This window comes from Bos mutus, chromosome 28 (assembly GCF_027580195.1).
Source record: "Bos mutus isolate GX-2022 chromosome 28, NWIPB_WYAK_1.1, whole genome shotgun sequence".
Taxonomy (NCBI): domain Eukaryota; kingdom Metazoa; phylum Chordata; class Mammalia; order Artiodactyla; family Bovidae; genus Bos; species Bos mutus.
The window spans coordinates 20,701,356-20,719,154 of record NC_091644.1 but is presented as its reverse complement, the minus strand read 5'-3'; the positions used below and the strand labels follow the sequence as shown (position 1 = coordinate 20,719,154).

General features: G+C 37.4%; 1 protein-coding gene and 1 pseudogene across 4 annotated transcripts in view; both read left to right on the top strand.

Moving 5' to 3' along the window:
* TET1 (tet methylcytosine dioxygenase 1) overlaps positions 1-17,799 on the top strand; it is a 137,975-nt gene that overhangs the window by 72,202 nt on the left and 47,974 nt on the right. For all 4 annotated transcript variants that reach the window (XM_070364498.1, XM_070364497.1, XM_070364499.1 and 1 more), the window contains one exon: positions 14,875-17,191. In XM_070364498.1, coding sequence (XP_070220599.1) covers positions 14,875-17,191 — 2,317 coding nt within the window. The remainder of the gene's footprint in view (positions 1-14,874; positions 17,192-17,799) is intronic.
* Positions 9,185-10,730, top strand: LOC102272707 (cyclin-A2-like; annotated as a pseudogene).

The following is a 17,799-nucleotide window of genomic DNA, read 5'->3' as shown; positions in this document are numbered from 1 at the left end:
AGAATGGTTGGTTTAAGAGACATTCTGTAAAATATGGCCCAAAGCCAGGAACTTGGAGGCCTTGCTTGCTAGACTGAAAAATGTGAATTTTGCTCTGGGGAATCTTGATTCCCTCTTTCCTTTACCAGGCTGTTCTTTGAGTCTTTATGGGCTTTTTAGCTTTAGATCTAAGGGAACCAGGCAGGGGTTAGTTTAGAATGTGTGGTTTCTATAACCCCCTTGGGTGATGTTGTTGTTTAGCCAGGTGCAGTGTGGAATATAGCCTAAAGCAATTAGATTTGCATTTCAAATGAATTCCATAAATAACTGCATTGTCTAATAATTAGAAATTTGGGTAGGACAACTGAGAAACCAATTTTTATTTTATTTTAATTTTAAAATTTAAAATACAACTTTATTTTGGTACCACTGCATTTTCTTTCAATCATTGAATATTTAGCATTGAATTGCGGTTCATTAAGTATAAAATATACACTAAATTTCATAGGTTTTATGTAAAAATGTAAACTATCTGATAATTTTTACAATAATTCCATGCTGAAATAATATGCTTGCTATGGTGACTTAAACAGAAATATATTAAATTTTATTTTACCTGCTTCTTTTTACCTAAAGAAAATACCTCCTAAAAGCTTTGAAATGATTTCTGTAGCTCACATTGTACTTACATTGGACAGTGCTTCCTTAGAACAGCATGAAGGTTTCGGAGTGCTATATTCTGCAAGCCAATCTGAATTCTGAGATTAATCCACTCAGGGTAGCTTAGGTCCTGACAATGTTTGCTATCTAACACTCATTAAAATGTGAGCTCCATAAGAACTGGTCCCTTTTCTCTACTTTTGATGGATACATGCCTTGTTATTGGTCTCTATAGGCATTTTGAATGAATGTACGGAGGCAAAGAAGTAGGAATGGGGAACACAGGGATAAATGGAAGGGTCTACTGAACTGAACTGAACTGCTCAACTTAATGGCTTCTCAGAAGACTCATGGGTCATTAGGTGGATTTGGGGGTTAAAGCAAGCCCAAAGAATGAAGTAATTCATTAACTTTTAGACATGAAAGTTTTAACCACTCAGTCCTGTCTGACACTCTGCGACCCCATTGACTGTAGACCACCAAAGTTCCTATGTCCATGGAATTCTCCAAACAATAATATTGGAGTTGCCAGCCATACCCTTCTCCAGGGGATGTTCCTGACCAAGGGTTAGAATTTGGGTCTCCTGGATTGCAGGCAAATTCCTTACCATCTGAGCCATCAGGGAAGCCCTTTTAGACATGGTTCAGTTGTAACTGCCAGGTAAAGATGTCCAGTTAGCGGATAAATTTCACATTCAGGAGGAATATCTTTTCTTGATGTGAGAATCAACAGCAGGCAATCATAGACTGAAGGGCAAGTGTGCCAGTAAATGGGGTGAATGGAGAGGAGACAAAGGGAAATACTATCCTTTATATGTGGGGAAAGAAGCCAACCAGGGAGACTGAAATGATGGACTCAGAACTGAAAGGAGGATCTTAAGTGAGCAACTGGACTACAGTGGTGAATCTTGGATAGTTTCAGTCGGGTAGTGGGAGCAGAAGCCTAATTATAGTGGGTTGAAGGTACATGGTAGGTGATTGCAGTTTGGATGACATTCTTTGTGAACAGTGCAGTGAGGTAGGGTGGGAGCTAAATATTTCTGGAGGCTTTTGTTTTCTCAAGACAAAAGATTTCAGTGTGTCCTAGGCCGTGGGGAAGAAGGTAGCTGGGAGAGATTTACTGATCTTTGACTCCAGAATGCTCTCTGACTTTTTTGTTAGGAATGTATAAATACCTCTGTGCATACCATCACCAGCTAAGTGCTGAATAAATAGTCAGTATTCTTGGAGATTATGTTATTATTCTTAGAAAGTCTAAACTGAAATAGACATATTTTCTTCAAAGGGAAATGTTGGAGGAAGGGAGCAGAGACCCAAGGCATGTGGGCCATAAGCCTGGATGTGTGTCCATGGCTAGTCATATCTGACTCTGGGACCCCAAAGAGTGGCCCACCAGGCTCCTCTGTCCATGGCATTTTCCAGGCAAGAATACTGACCGGAGTGGTTTGCCAGTTCCTTCTTCAGGGGATCTTCCTGACCCAGGGATTGAACCCGTGTCTCCTGCATTGGCAGAAGGGTTCTTTACCACTGTGCCACCAGTGTGCACGCATGCATATGGGCAATGTGGAATGCATCAAAAACTAAAACTTTCTTGGTTCCTCATAGGATCATGAATTAGCTAGTTATCTGATGGCCTTCTGGAGGGAGTTAGGTGAGGCAAGGTCTTTGAATATTATCTTTGATCATGAGGGAACATTCCAGGTGGAGTGACTTGACAGGGGTTAAACCCTAGTGGAAAACAGGGTTACTAATCTCCAGAAATCTTGAGTAGAGTTTAAGTGCCATTAACAAACAAACCCAAAAAAGTGCATGTAAACTGCATTTGCAAAAACTGTGGTCAGATTAAATAATCTGCAATTTGTACGTTCTTCTTTTGTTTTTAAAATTAATATGGCAATTCATATTATGGTATTACTTAATACCAGGAAGTTTTCACTGTATCTTTTTCTCCTAATTATATGAAACTAACAAATTTGAAGAAAAAGTTATACTAGAAAGTAAAACATACCAGGGTTATTCTGAAGAGGATTTATAGGTCAAGGAATATTTGTGGGAGAAATAGACGGTGACCTCTGACTGCTTCCTTAAGAACTAGCCTCTAAATTGGGTCCCAGTTTCACTCCTTTCCTTAATAATTTGTGAGAACCCTGTGTGAAAAGTGAAAGTGTTAGTCTCTCAGTCATGTTTGACTCTTTGACTCCATGGACTGTAGCCCTCCAGCTCCTCTGTCCATGGAATTCTCCAAGCAAGAATACTGGAGTGGATTGCTATTCCCTTCTCCAAGGGATCTTCCTGGCCCAGGCACTGAATCCGGGTTTCCTGCAAAGCAGGCAGATTCTTTACTATCTGAGACACCAGGGAAGCCCTGTATGAAACCTATGTGCATATACTGAATTTGGAGATTAAGTTATGATATTTTATTTAAAGAGTAATGCTGTTCTGCTATAACTCACAGACGGATAAATAGATGTAGTATGTGCTGTGCTATACAGTAGTTATTTATCTTTTTAAAATTATTTTTTAAGTCCTGAGAAATTATTGTTTTTTAATTTAAGTATTAGTGTTTTGAACTGTAAAGTTGGAGAATACTTTTGAGAGTCCTTTGAGCTCCTAGGAGATCAAACCAGTCAATCATAAAGGAAATCAATAGTGAATATTCATTGGAAGTTCTGATGCTGAAACTGAAGCTTCAATACTTTGGCCACCTGATGCGAAGAGCTGACTCATTACAAAAGACCCTGATTCTGGGAAAGAGTGAAGGCAAGAGGAGAAGGGGACAACAGAGGATGAGATGGTTGGATGGCATCATTGACTCAATGAACATGAGTTTAAGCATGCTGCTGAATATGATGAAGGACAGGGAAGCCTGGTGTGCTGCAGTCCATGGGGTCGCAAAGAGTTGGACAGCAACAATACTAGTTGATTTACAATGTCATGTTAATTTCAGGTGCAATTCTTTTTTAGATTCTTTTCCCTTATAGGTTGTTATAAATTATTGAGTATAGTTCCGTGTGCAATACAGTAGGTCCTTGTTGGTTATCTATTTTATATATAGTCGTGTGTGTAAGTTGAGTTATCATAAGGAAATTGAGGTGCAAAAGGGATCTATAGAGCTTTATGCCATGTGGTTGGTAAGCAATAGAAAGGGGAGTTACCATTTTCATTCCGGGAAAGCTCACATTATTAAAAATATATGGAACAGTTAGGGTATGTAAAAAAGTGTTAAGAATAACACACTGAACATAGAGTTGGTTATTAATTTTAAGCTTGGATAGGGTTGTTCACAAAAAGTGTGAAGAACAAAAAGGCAGTGGATTTAGAATCTTCTAAGGAACAGGCTTGGGAGACACACCTACAGCCAAGGGACAGACATTCAAGGGACAGAGGGGCTCCAGGGGAGATCTAGATTTTAGTGTCATTAGAGAATGCCCTTGGGGATCTACAGAAGAGCAGAGTAGGTGTGTGATATTTAAGGAATGTTTGGATTTGGCAGTTCAGAAGTCATTCATAACCTTGAGGGGTAACCCCTGAAGATAATTGAATGAGGAGGGGATTTAGTGGGTTGATAGCTTGAGGCAGATTTGGAGTCTGAGTTTTTGGGTTTTTTTTTTTGTCTTTTGTTGTTTTTACGTGAATTAACACATTTATTATAGGCTAGCAACGTTATGAACGGTGGACCTTGAGTTACTTCAGTCAAACTATAGCATGATAGAAGTGGTGCTGTAGGTTTGGGAATTACCTGCCACCTTTTCAGGAACCACAGAACCAGATCCCCAAAGCTTGTCTCTTCATTTTGTTTTTGCCACCAGAGAAGCAAGTGTACTTGGTGGGCTGGCTGATTTCAATTTTCTTCATCATTTTTCTGAGGGAGGTACCATAATGGGCTCTTATTGACAGACAGTCCTGGCCTTAGTGCTTTTAGCCTTGCCACCAGAGAGGGGGTTCTTATCGTTCTTTCTTTTTTTTTTTAATGTCTTACATACTTTTTTTTTTTGCTATGCCTCGAGGCATGTGGGGACTTTGTTTCCTGACTAGGGAATTGAACTTGAGCTCTGTGGACCGCCAGGGAAGTTCTGGATTTTTATCTTTTTGACTAGGAATAAATTATACTGGCTCTTAGCTTCTGAGGAGGTGGTCTAAGACAAGGTCATCTACGGCTAGAGAGGTTTAGCTCTTAGGTTTATACTTTTGGAACTCATTTGCAATTAGCTTGGTTTTTGACTAAATAGAAGTTGTCCCTCCCTTTAGTTAAGTCTCCTCCTTTGCCCCACCCCCAAGTAAAGGATTTATTGTGGATTCTAAAACCCTGTGGCCAAATGAGGGTGGAGTTTTGGGGGTTAAGAATGAAAACTTTAGGAAAGCTTTTGGATCTGGCTTCTGGATCTGAAGGAGAAAATTGAGAAACATCTGTAGTTTCTTCCATGGCTCCCATTCGGCACAAGCTTGGAAAAACCATGAGGCCCTGTGGCACCAAGGTAGGACAGGTTGGGGTGTATAGTCATCCAGTCTCTATGCTCCCTCTCATCCGGCTGACCCACCCAGCCCTGCCTATCTGTGGCCTTTGAAACCCCTCACTGGGTAGCTGTAGGCAAACTGGAGAAACAGATAAGAGGCAAAACTAAAAAAGAATGTTAGGGTTACAAATCTTGGTAGGGCAGATATTCCTTTTTTATGCCTAAAAAAGGAAAAGGGGAAATTAATGGCTGGGATTCTGGAGTAGATAATGTCACTGCTCTAATAAAATAAAATAGATCCCCTTTGAAGGAGGATATTTTTGATGTATGTGTGTGTTAAATGCTTATTTTAGAATTTCCTTAGGTGGATCTTTGGTGAGTCACTGGTTCGTCTTTACTTTTGACTTAAATTTGATTTTGTTAGCAAGCAGTTGTGGTGAGCATTGTTTGGTGGTAGGTTGGAGAGCAGGGCTGACCTCTGCATCTTTTTCTTGGTGTATTTTAAAGGGAATGTGAGAGAGGAAAATACAGTATCAGGAATGATTGTGTTTTCTTAAAGTCAAACTTAACAGAGGCCTCAGTGGTTTTTCCTTGGGTTTTTCTTCATATGCTCAGTTTTCAGGTTGAGAAAGCAGACTTGGAAGGTATTTCTTCTGATTAGGGATAAATACACTGTGGGCTGCTCTTGCTGCTCTACTTGTTAGTTTTTAAAATTGCTTTTTCCTCCAAGGAGGTGAAAAAGATTGGTTCTTGGTGGGGGAGGGGTTGAAAAAACTTAAGATATCACAATGAGGTCACTGTATGTAAACACATACACACTATATCTATGATATGACGATCTTTTGGGGAGGTATTAAGATCTTCTGGGGAGGAATATTAGGGAAAAAATGTTTTAAAAGACTTCTGTAATAAGGGGTGGGAAAAAAATGAAAACTAGGTTAAGAAACAAACTGATTTACCTGTATAGTAAAGGTCATAGTCTTGTTGGACCAAAGCTCTGAAAATACTTTGAAAGTTTTTATTTTTTCATGTAGTCTGGGTACCTGTTTCTGGATGTAGGAAATACAGCACGTATGGAATGTGAGCATGTGTTGGGAGGGCTACAATCAGATCCTGTTCAAAGGGCAGAGTCAGAATTTTCAGAAGAGAAGCCCTCTTTCCTACTTCCCTGGTGGCTCAGATGGTAAAGCGTCTGCCCCCAGTGCGGGAGACCCAGGTTCGATCCCTGCATCGGGAAGATCCCCTGGAGAAGGAAACGGCAACCTACTCCATTATCCTTGCCTGGAAAATCACATGGACAGAGGAACCTGGTGGGCTACAGTCCCTAGGGTCGCAAAGAGTCGGACACGAGTGAACGGCTTCATTTGACTTCCTCAGTACCATTTGGCTCCTGCAAAATTAGGTATAAGTGTCCTGAGGATAGGAATGTGGAAAAATGAGAACATGGCAATAGCTTGGGAACTACTGGATCCAGATCTCATCTCAGGAGTTCAACATTCCTGTTAGTTCAGAGTACGCGCAACCTGTAATCGTGGGATGGGTATTGAATGGAAGACAGACAACTAGGGGACTTTGAAATCATTTACTGTCTTTTAAACTGTACCCTTGGGTCTTTTTGGAGTAGTAGAGGACAGGAATGGAACTGTGGGGGAGGGGCTGGGGTAGGAGAAGAGACACAAACACAGGTAGGTAGTTATTTGGGTTTTGCCGTAACAGACAGCTTCCAGAAAAACCCAAAAGAAATTTTTGGCCAACCCAATAATTTGCACTTCAAGATGGATGTTCAGGAAATACACTATACCTAGGCAGATTAAATGCCAATAAAATCATCATTAAAAACTGTGGCCACTGGGGCCTGTTTCAAGTAGTTGGATTCACGCTCTTGGTGATGTCATGGAAACAGCTCCTTCCAGCTTATTACGTGTGTGCATTTCTTCCCAACTCTTGCTTAGTTGGTCACTTTGATAGTGGATTGGCACCACAAAAATTGGCCAACCCTACAAAATAGGGCTTCCTCCCCACCACTTCCCAAGTTGATTGTTAAACCTTTATCAGAATACCACTGAGTAGAGTTTCTAAAAGACAAATGTTGACTGTTGTATGTAGCTTTCCTAAAATACCTTAAACAAATATTATAAAAAAATATGTACTCTGCATTCTTCCTCATGCTCTAATTTGTTTGTAATTTGATACTACATAAACTATTCTGCATTTAGATTTCTTTCACTTACTATACATAGAAGTCTTTGCATAGAGTGCTTTGTCAATTTTGGTTTACTTTTAAGGGAAATATATTAAAAAGTCAAAATAGCTTTTAATCATATCTGGCCTAAATAAACCTTTGCTGTTTCCTCACTATAAAGAATTGCTCCTAAACTCTTTCTATTCACCATTAGTTTCTTCCAGAGTAACTTTATGCAAATATGAATGTGTATATTATTTCTTTTTATACAAAATGTATCTCACATATAATCTTTTCCTGTTAGCTATGGAATTTTTGATCCTTTTTTATGGTTTCAAGGCATTATATAGCTATATCACAATTGAATTAGCCTGCTACAGATGGACATTGGAATCTTTTCAGCTATTTGTTTAAATATACAAAGCTGTCAAAACATGTAGTTATATGCAAGTATAACTGGGATAAATTTCAAACTGCTGTATTAAAGTTGCACTTAATTTTGATAATTATTGCCAAATTGTCTTCCATAGAGATTGCACCCTTTTGTACTTTCACCAGCAATATGTGAGTTTATTTCCCTACAGCTTGTCCAAGGGTCTAGGTGGTCAAACTTTTTGACTGCTATTCTGATAAATGAAAAATGTCATTTTAATTTGCATTTCTTTTAATGTTGAGCATCTTTCCACAGTGCCTATGTCAGGGTTGTATGAAGATTAAATGAGTTATTGCAGGTAATGACTATATTAGAATAGAGCTAATGGCTTTGGAATTATAACTGTTGTGATGAAATTATACTCTCTTTTAGTGATAGCTCATTGTCACTGTGCTCTTGAGTCGGTTATTATCTGACAGTTATCTCACTTAATTACCATCACAATCATATATGATCTCTTAAAAAGAGAAAACTTTAAGTTAAGGTTTAGTTAAGGTTAAGTAGCACATCCTGGGTTGTACAATTCCTAAGGATTGCTCTTTCCTTCCCCGTGTTAGTATTCAAGATTAAATAGTAATGGCAAATAAATTGGTTTCTTTTCAACACTTCTTTTTAAAAACAAACCTATATATACTTTATTTAGATTTTATCTATTTAAATAAGTTGATTTTATGTATTTTTTAAATTGAGGAATAGTTTATTTAAAATAATAGTTTCAGGTATACGACAAAGGATGCAAAATTTTTATAAAGATTATTTACTTTATTTAAAGTTACTATAAAATATTGGTTACAAAAGAAGAAAAAATACAAAAAATATTGGTTACATTGCCTCTGCTGTATACTAGGTCCTTTTAACTTATTCATTTTATACATAGTAGTTGGTATCTCTTAATTCCCTACCCCAACTTGACCCTCCCCTCCATTCTTCTCCCCGCTAGTAACCACTAGTTCTCTATATCTATGATTCCGTTTCTGTTTTGTTAAATTCATTCATTTTATCTTTTAGATTCCAGATATAAGTGATATCATACAGTATTTGTCTGTCTGACTTATTTCACTAAGCGTAATATTCTCCAAGTTCATCCATGTTGTTGCAAATGGCAAAATTTCATCCCTTTTTATGGCTGAGTACATTCCAGTTTCTATAATAAAACAACATCTTTATCCATTTATCTGTTGATTGACATGCAGTTTGTGTCCATATCTTGGCTATTAAATAATTTCTGCTATACATTTGAACTGCAAGAACGGGCTACTTTAGCAGGCTCGCTTCATTTCCGAGGCGTCCTTGCCCCTCCAGGCCTGGCAGTGCTTGCCTCCGCCTTTAGCAACTTTGTTGCTCCTACACGGTCCCCTGGGTGGGCGAGCAGGCTGGCTCAGGCTGCCACGGGGGTACGTTTGGAGAGTTCCTCAGGGGGTCTGCGGGATGCAGTGCAAGCTGCTTGGCGCAGGGCTGAACCACCGCGCCCCAGTGATGGTGGGCAGCTCCCCGCCCCGGCCACTGGCCCGCTAGGCGGATTCGGCGCTAACACTGCAGCGGATAGCATTCCAGGAGGACTGGGAGAACATCAACCCTGAGAAGGAGGCAGTCCCCGACCAGGTGGGCTGGTGGTACTGAAGGCCGGAAACTCGCGGGGTCCAGCACCCCAGAGGCCTAACACTTGATGGGTTGCACCTCTTAAGGATCTTCCTATAAATGATGAGCATATCACTGTTCCTCCCTGGAAATTAAACAGTAAACAGCCTGCCTTTACCATTCATATAGATGAAGCAGAAGGATGCAAAAGAGGCCAACTGAATCTAAAAAAGCAGAAAGTGAAGATGTCTTGGCTGTTACTTTACCAGGACCAAGAAAACCACTGGTACCTCTTGATTACCCCGTGGATTGTAGTTTGCAGTCACCACATACTATGTTCACATCAATTGTGTTGGAAGATGAAAAGCCAGGGAATGTTAATGAAGTACCAGACTACCATGAGGATGTTCACACATACCTTAGGAAATGGGGGTTAAATGTAAGCCTAACATGGGTTACATGAAGAAACAGCCAGACATTACTAACAGTATGAAGGCTATCCTCGCAGGCTGGTTAGCTGACGTAGGAGAAGAATATACTACAAAATGAGACCCTGCATTTGACTGTGAACTACCTTGATAGGTTTCTTTCATCCATGTCTGTGTTGAGAGGAAAACTTCAACTTAGGGGCACTGCTGCTATGCTGTTAGCCTCAAAGTTTGAAGATACAGACCCCCAGAAGTAGCAGAATTTGTATACATTACAGATGACACTTGTATCAAGAAACAGGTTCTGAGAATGGAGCACCTAGTCTTGAAAGTCCTTGCTTTTGACTTAGCTGTACAAACAATAAATCAGCTTCTTACCCAGTACTTTTTGCATCAGCAGCCTGCAAAAGGCAAAGTTGAAAGTTTAGCAGTGCTTTTGTGAGAGCGAAGTTTGATAGACACTGGTGCTGCTGCTGCTGCAAAGTCGCTTCAGTCGTGTCCAACTCTGTGTGACCCCATAGATGGCAGCCCACCAGGCTCTCCTGTCTCTGGGATTCTCCAGGCAAGAACACTGGAGTGGGTTGCCATTTCCTTCTCCAGTGCATGAAAGTGAAAAGTGAAAGTGAAGTCACTCAGTCATGTCCGACTCTTAGTGACCCCATGGACTGCAGCCTACTAGGCTCCCCCGTCCATGGGATTTTCCAGGCAAGAGTACTGGAGTGGGGTGCCATTGCCTTCTCTGAATAGACGCTGACTCATATCTAAAATATATGCCATCGGTTATCACCACTGTGGTCTTTCATTTAGCAGTCTACACAGCCATGAGACAAAGCTGGCCTGACTCATTAGTATAAAAGACTGGATATCCGCTGGAAATTCTAAAGCCTTGTCTCATGGACCTTCACCAGACCTACCTCAGAGCACCACAGCATGCACAATGGTTAATAAGAGAAAAGCACAAAAATTCAAAGTTTTATGGTGTTTCTCTCAACTCACCGGAGACACTAAATATGTAACAGTGAAAGACTACCTTTGTTTTCTAAGATGTAAAGCACTCAAAGTATATGGTATACAGATTTTATCTTAGATTTTAATTTTACAATCATTTCTGGGTACAGAAGTTATGGTCAAGTACAAATTATATCTATTACACCATGGATTGCCGCCTACCAGGCTCCTCCATCCGTGGGATTTTCCAGGCAAGAGTACTGGAGTGGGTTGCCATTGCCTTCTCCGTTTAAATGGTTATACTTTGTATATCTTCTGCATGTGATTATCTTATATGTTTGGCTAATTTTAAGTGGTTTCTATCAAAGTATTAATGATGCCAGCTGTCAGGATAATAATAAATTGATTTGAAAAAAAAAATCGACTATAAACATTGGGGGTGTATGTATCTTTTTGAATTACTGTCTTCATTTTCTTTAGATAAATACCTAGGAGTGGAATTGCTGGATCATGTGGTAATTCTATTTTTACTTTGTTGAGGAACCTCAATACTGTTCTCCATAGTGGCTGCACCAATTTATATTCCTACCAACAGTGTGTAATGGTTCTGTTTTCTCCACGTCTTCACCAACATTTGCTATTTGTGGTCTTCTTGATGATAGCCATTCTGATGTGAAGTGAATTCTAGTTGTGGTTTTGATTTGCATTTCTCTGATTAGTGATGCTGAACATCTTTTGATGTGATATCTTTAGCCATCTTTTATTTCTTCTTTCTGTCTGTTTGCCATGTCTAGGACTACCAATACTATGGTGAATAAAAGTAGTAAGAGCGAGTATCCTTGTCTTGTTCCTGATCTTACAGGATATGCTTTCAGCTTTTCACTGTTGAATATGATGTTAGCTCTGGGCTTATGGCTTATTATAATGGCCTGTATTATGTTGAGGTATGTTCGTTCTATATCCACTTTGTGATGAATACATTATTTGGACGTACTTTCTGTTTTACCATGCCAGCAAAGCTTGTGAGACGTTAGTTCCCTGACCAGGGATTGATCCCGGGCCAAGGCAGTGAAAGTGCTGAGTCCTAAGCACTGAACTGCCAGGGAATTCGTACTGTTTGTATATTTTAAATTAAAAGATATTTTAATTTATCACATGTTATCACACATTATTTTGGGTTAATGATGTATTATTAATAACTTGCCATGCAATCACTAGATTGATACATTGAGTAATGACTGCACATTAATTCACAATGTGAATATATGAGGGTTTATTTCGTATTTTCTCTAAATGTTATATTGCATTATGATTTGCTTACATTTTATTATTGCAATTTGGATTGCATTTATTTTCATTTTCTTCTAGTAAGAAGTTGGATAGAGTTTGATCCTTTTGATTTCCACCGAAGTGAAGTACTTATGCCTGTTCTTTCCTCAGTATTCTATTGAGTCATTTTCCTTTTTAATTTCTCAGAAATTTTTTTTTCATTAAGAACAGTAACTATATATCTTGTATTTATCCAGTCTGTCACTTGATTTTTTAAAAATTTCAATATAAAAATTTTTCAATGAAATTTTCACTTTAATTTTGACAATATTTCTCCTACCTTTGTAAGTAGCTATGCATATCAGGAAGTAAATACAGTTTACATCATTATTCAGTACATGGACACAAAACCATACATAAAAGATTTTTATGATAATACTTATCTTTACTAAATATAGTATACTTATTTTTCTTTAATATTCTATTAAAAAAGCATTTGTTACAAAGCATGAAATTGGTATTGGAACTCAGGTTGTGATCAGCAATTTAAAAAGCATATTATGGTGTCTTTGCCTTTCAGAGTCTTAATATTATATGTAGTCAAAGGATTCTGTCTTTTTTTATGGCTTGCCACTTTTTGCTCTTGCTTTGGAAGATTTTTCCTATTTTCTAGTTTTTCTTCTGTTTAAATTACTAATATATCTGGAATTTTTGTTGCATGTTATAAGGATCAAACATCTTTCTTGTCATTATTAAGAAATTGATAATTTTCTCTGCTGCTTACAAATGCCAGCATTTTAACAATAATATTAAATATTATTGAACTTATTCTCTTAATTTATTTACCCGAATGCTTAACTTATTAGTCCTTTTAATATTAAAATTTTATATATTGCTTTAAAAAAATTGGCTATCTTATTTATTTTTAAAAAGTTGTTATGTGTATGTAATATACATATAGGATAATGTATATATGATATTGCATTTTTGAAATGAATTTTGACATGTTAAACATAGCCTATGTAACCTGTACCCTGACAGGAAATTAGATATGAACTCTGAACTCTGAATCTTTTTTTCTTTTTAGTCAATACTCTTGGTTTTTCTATTAGAGTCAATTATATAATCATTTATTCAATATTTTTATATTTAGATTTTACTGTCTTTCAGGCATTGACTAAAACATCTAGCACCATGTTAAATATAAAGATTATTTTCTATTTACTCCTGACAGAAATGTCCCCTCTTGTGTCATCCTGTGGTATAACTTTGGATGAGCACTGTGCGGCAGTCGGGATCTTAGTTTTCTGACCAGGGATCAAACCTGTGCCCCCTTGCGTTGAGAGTGCAGAGTCTTAACCACTGGACTGCCAGGGAAATCCTTGTTTCAAGGTTTACAAAAAATACGGATTAAAGAGGGGAATACTGATTCCTTGGTGAGTTCAGTGTTTCTCTCAGAAGCAATGACAGTGTTCGGGAATTAAAGGTGATTGTTGCACAATATTGTGTATACAATCACAGAATTATACAACTTGAAATAGTAAAATGACGAATTTTATCTTATGGGAAGTTCATCTCAAAAAAATTTTAAAAAGGGATGTCACTACCCACTCACCCTAATGGTTAATGTGTTAAGACAGAAAATGCTAAGTTTTGATAAGAATGTGAACTAATTGTTAATAAAAATGGAAACATATTAATAATTCTTGTGGGAGTATATATCGATAGCTACTGTAGAAAATTATTTGGCCTGTCTCCTAAAGCTGAAGGTGCATGCACATATATTAATACACACACTGAATGATCCAGCACTTCCCTCCACCCCATGTATATATAAGTTCACCAAAAGATAACAGTAATATGTTATAGTGTACTTTGTTGTAGCCAAAAACGTAAAAATGAATGTCCGTCTACAGTAGAACACAAAAATACATTGTATATTCAATTAATGAATTACTGTATAGCAGGAGGAATCAATGGATTACAATTATACTTTACAACATGGAAAACTACCACAAACAAAATTTTGAGTAAAAGAAAGTCAGTTGTATAAAGTATGGATATAAGCAAAAGAAATCTAAGATGCCAAATCAGTGGTTACGCTTTGGTTTTGGAGTGATGATGATAAGTTTTTAAAAATTAATTAAAAATTTTTTTTATCAAAATATAGTTGATTTGCAGTGTAACTGCTGTACAGCAAAGTGTTTGCTATATGTATATAAATTCTTTTTTATATTCTTTTCCATTATGGTTTATCATAAGAAATTAAATATACTATGTGCAATAATGTAGGACCTTGTTTATTAGATGTAAATTTCTTGGTGGGATTTGGGTACATAGCAGTTTTGTGAAAACTCAGCAAGCTATATAAGTATTTATGATTTATATATTTTTAAATTTATTTATTTTAATTGAAGGATGATTGCTTTACATCAACGTGAACCAGCCATAGATTTACCTATGATGATGTATGATTTTTTTGTATGTGTGTGTCTCATTACAGTTTGCATTGAAATAGTAGGTATTGCTCATTGCTGCTGCTGCTGCTGCTAAGTCGCTTAAGTCGTGTCCGACTCTCCGAGACCCCAGAGACAGCAGCCCACCAGGCTCCCCTGTCCCTGGGATTCTCCAGGCAAGAACACTGGAGAGGGTTGCCATGACACCAATTGTGAAAATATTTTACAATTGTTTTTTAATTGTAAAAAAATTTTATTTTTGAAAAAATGAGTATACCAAAACATTAACAGGCATGGGATTATAATGGTTTCTACCTCTCTTTTTTCTTTTCCCCTTATTGATTTTTCATAAATTATTAGAAAATATAAAAAGTGAAAATGTTTTCAGGGACTTCACATTTAGTTGCTTTTAAATTGTAAAGTTCTTATAACTCTTCCTCAGGTATCGGAGTAGATTATATGAGTAATTTCTGTGTTTATTTTATAGGCAGATTTTGACAACAAACTGGTAAATGGCCCCAAGTCAGAATCCATGGAATACAGTAGTTGTGCTCATGAGGAAGAACAGAGATTGGAATTGAATTCATGTACCTTAGAAAATGTAACTAAAAATGAAGAAAGTATGACAGGTATTGAAGTGGAGAATTGGACACAAAACAAGAAATCACACTTAACTGATCATGTCAAAGGAGAATTTAATACAATTAAAACAGAAGTTGAAAATTTGAAAAACTCTGAAGATGACAGGAAAAAAATTCTACTTACTGACCTCCTTGAACCTCAAAAATTGTTTGCACAAACTGTAAGAAATGGCATTAAAAATGTACACTATTTACCAACTGAAACAAATTTGTCTTTTAAAAAAATCAACATTGAAGAACTTGGCAAGGCATTTGAAAACAATCCTTATAAATTCCTGAAAGACACCGCAAACCATAACAATGTCATGAGCACCATTGCTTCTAGTGCGAGCTGTGATCATCTCAAGGGGAAGAGTAATGTTTTGGTTATTCAGAAGCCTGGCTTTAATTGTAAGTCTTTCCCAGATCCTGTGAACTGCAACTCAAATAGTCATACTACTATACACAATGAAAGTGATCAACCAAAATCCCTAGAAATTATAGCAAATAGAGAACTAAAAGAAGGATCAACACTTCAACCAAGTCTCCTATCCCTAATGAAAGATAGGAGATTAACACTAGAACAAGTAGTGGCCATAGAAGCTCTCACACAACTTTCAGAAGCCCCATCAGAAAATTCCTCTCCATCAAAGTCAGAGAAGGATGAAGAAACAGAACAGAGAACAGCTAGTTTGCTTAGCAGCTGTAAAGCTATTCTGTATTCTGTGAGAAAAGACTTCCAAGACCCAAACTTAAAAGGGGAGTCACAGAGCCTTCATCACTGTCCGTCTTTGGAAAAGCAAAGCTCGTGCAATGCTGTAGTGTTCAATGGCCAAAATAGCATTTCTAAGTCACACAACAGCTCACCTAGTGACCAAGCATCCACAAAGGCACAGGAAAATTCAACCGTCACAAATTCACTTTTTATACCAAATTCAAATTCATCTAAAACTGATACCAATAAAAATATTCCACAAGGTAGGATTTCTCTTGACAGTTCTAGGAATTTGCAGCAGTTGACCACAATAACTAGCAAATCAGAGTATTGTAACCAGTCACTGGACAACAGCATCAAGTTGGATTCAAAGGATGATTCATCATGTCAAGATTCAGTTCACAGTAAAATAGAAGAAGATGTTGCCGCACAGTTAACACAACTTGCATCAATGATTAAATTCAATTATGTGAAACCAGAGGACAAAAAAGTTGAAAGTACACCAACAAGCCTTGTTGCATATAATGTACAGCAAAAGTATAACCAGGAGATGGGCACACCACCACAGAAACCACCTTCCAGTGTTCAAAATAATCAAGGCTCATCAGTAATAAAGCAAAAGAACACAATCCAGAAAAAGACAAAATCTACTCCATCAAGAGATAGACGGAAAAAAAAGCACATGGTCATAAGTTGTCAAGAAAATGACCAGAAAAAGCAGGAACAGTTGTCATATGAGTATAGTAAATTACATGACATTTGGATAGCATCTAAATTTCAAAGATTTGGTCAATTTGGTCCACACGATTTTCCCATTCTGTTGGGAAAAATTCCTCCCCTAACTAAAGTATGGAAACCACTGACTCAAACAAGTTCAGCATTAGAACACAAAAAATTATTTCCTCCACTTGCTCAGATAAAATTTGAGAGATATTATCCTGAATTAGCACAGGAAAAGATGAAGGTTGAACCCTTGGATTCTATCCCCATAATCCCGTTAAAAACAGAATCCACTGGGCAGGCATTTTCAGAAAATGCATATACTCAGGTACAGCCAACAGTGAATGTCAATCAGAAAGCTCATCCTTTACTCCAGCCAGCCTCTCCAACCAACCAGTGTGCTAATGTCCTGGATGGCAGTGACCAAAGACAGTTCCAAGAGGATGTTAAAGACCAACTCATGCATCAGAGACTGCCAACATTTCCTGGTATCTCTCATGAGACCCCTTTACCAGACCCAGCACAAATTCTCAGGAACCTAAATGTAGTATGTTCAGGTGGAATTACAGTGGTTTCTACCAAAAATGAAGAGGATGTCTGTTCATCTAGTGTTGGAACATCAGAATTTTCCCCAATAAACAGTGCACAGAAAACTTTTAATGATTATGCGATGAACTTCTTTACCAATCCTACAAAAACCCTTGTGTCCACAACGAAAGATTCTGAATTGCCTACTTGCAACTGTCTTGGTAAGTGTATGCATGTGTGTTTTTTTTTTTTTTTGCCTTAATTGCCTCAAGTCATTATCAAATAAAGTTTGATTTGTGTTTTTATATGTGACATTTTGGCCCCATTCATATTCTAGCTAGGATGGACTAAATAATTCTATATCCATTTTTCTGTGGGACCTTTTTTTTCATGCAGCTCAGATAAATGGGAAATGCAACTGGTACTCCAGAAACTTTCTTAAGTGGAAAATTGGAGTTCGCTCAAGCTAGATGTCTCTCAAGTTGTTTATTGTGCACATCATAAGAATGAATCCCTTAATACTTTATCACAGTTTATTCTTCCTATATTCAGAAAAATTTCAACCCTTAGGCCTTTTGTTTAAAATCAAGTATTTTTAAGTTGTACATTTTAAACATGTATGCAGAGAACATAAAATATATATATATAACTTAAATAACCATAAGAAAAGTATCTGTGTAATTGCTAATCCAGTCAAGAAGAAAATGATTCATTGGTAGATTCAAGAATGGGTACTTAAAGGACTGATTGGAAGGATGGAGTAAGTATATCATTCTGATATACTTTTTTAACCACAATAGAAAAAATAGTGAAGTATAACAATTACTTT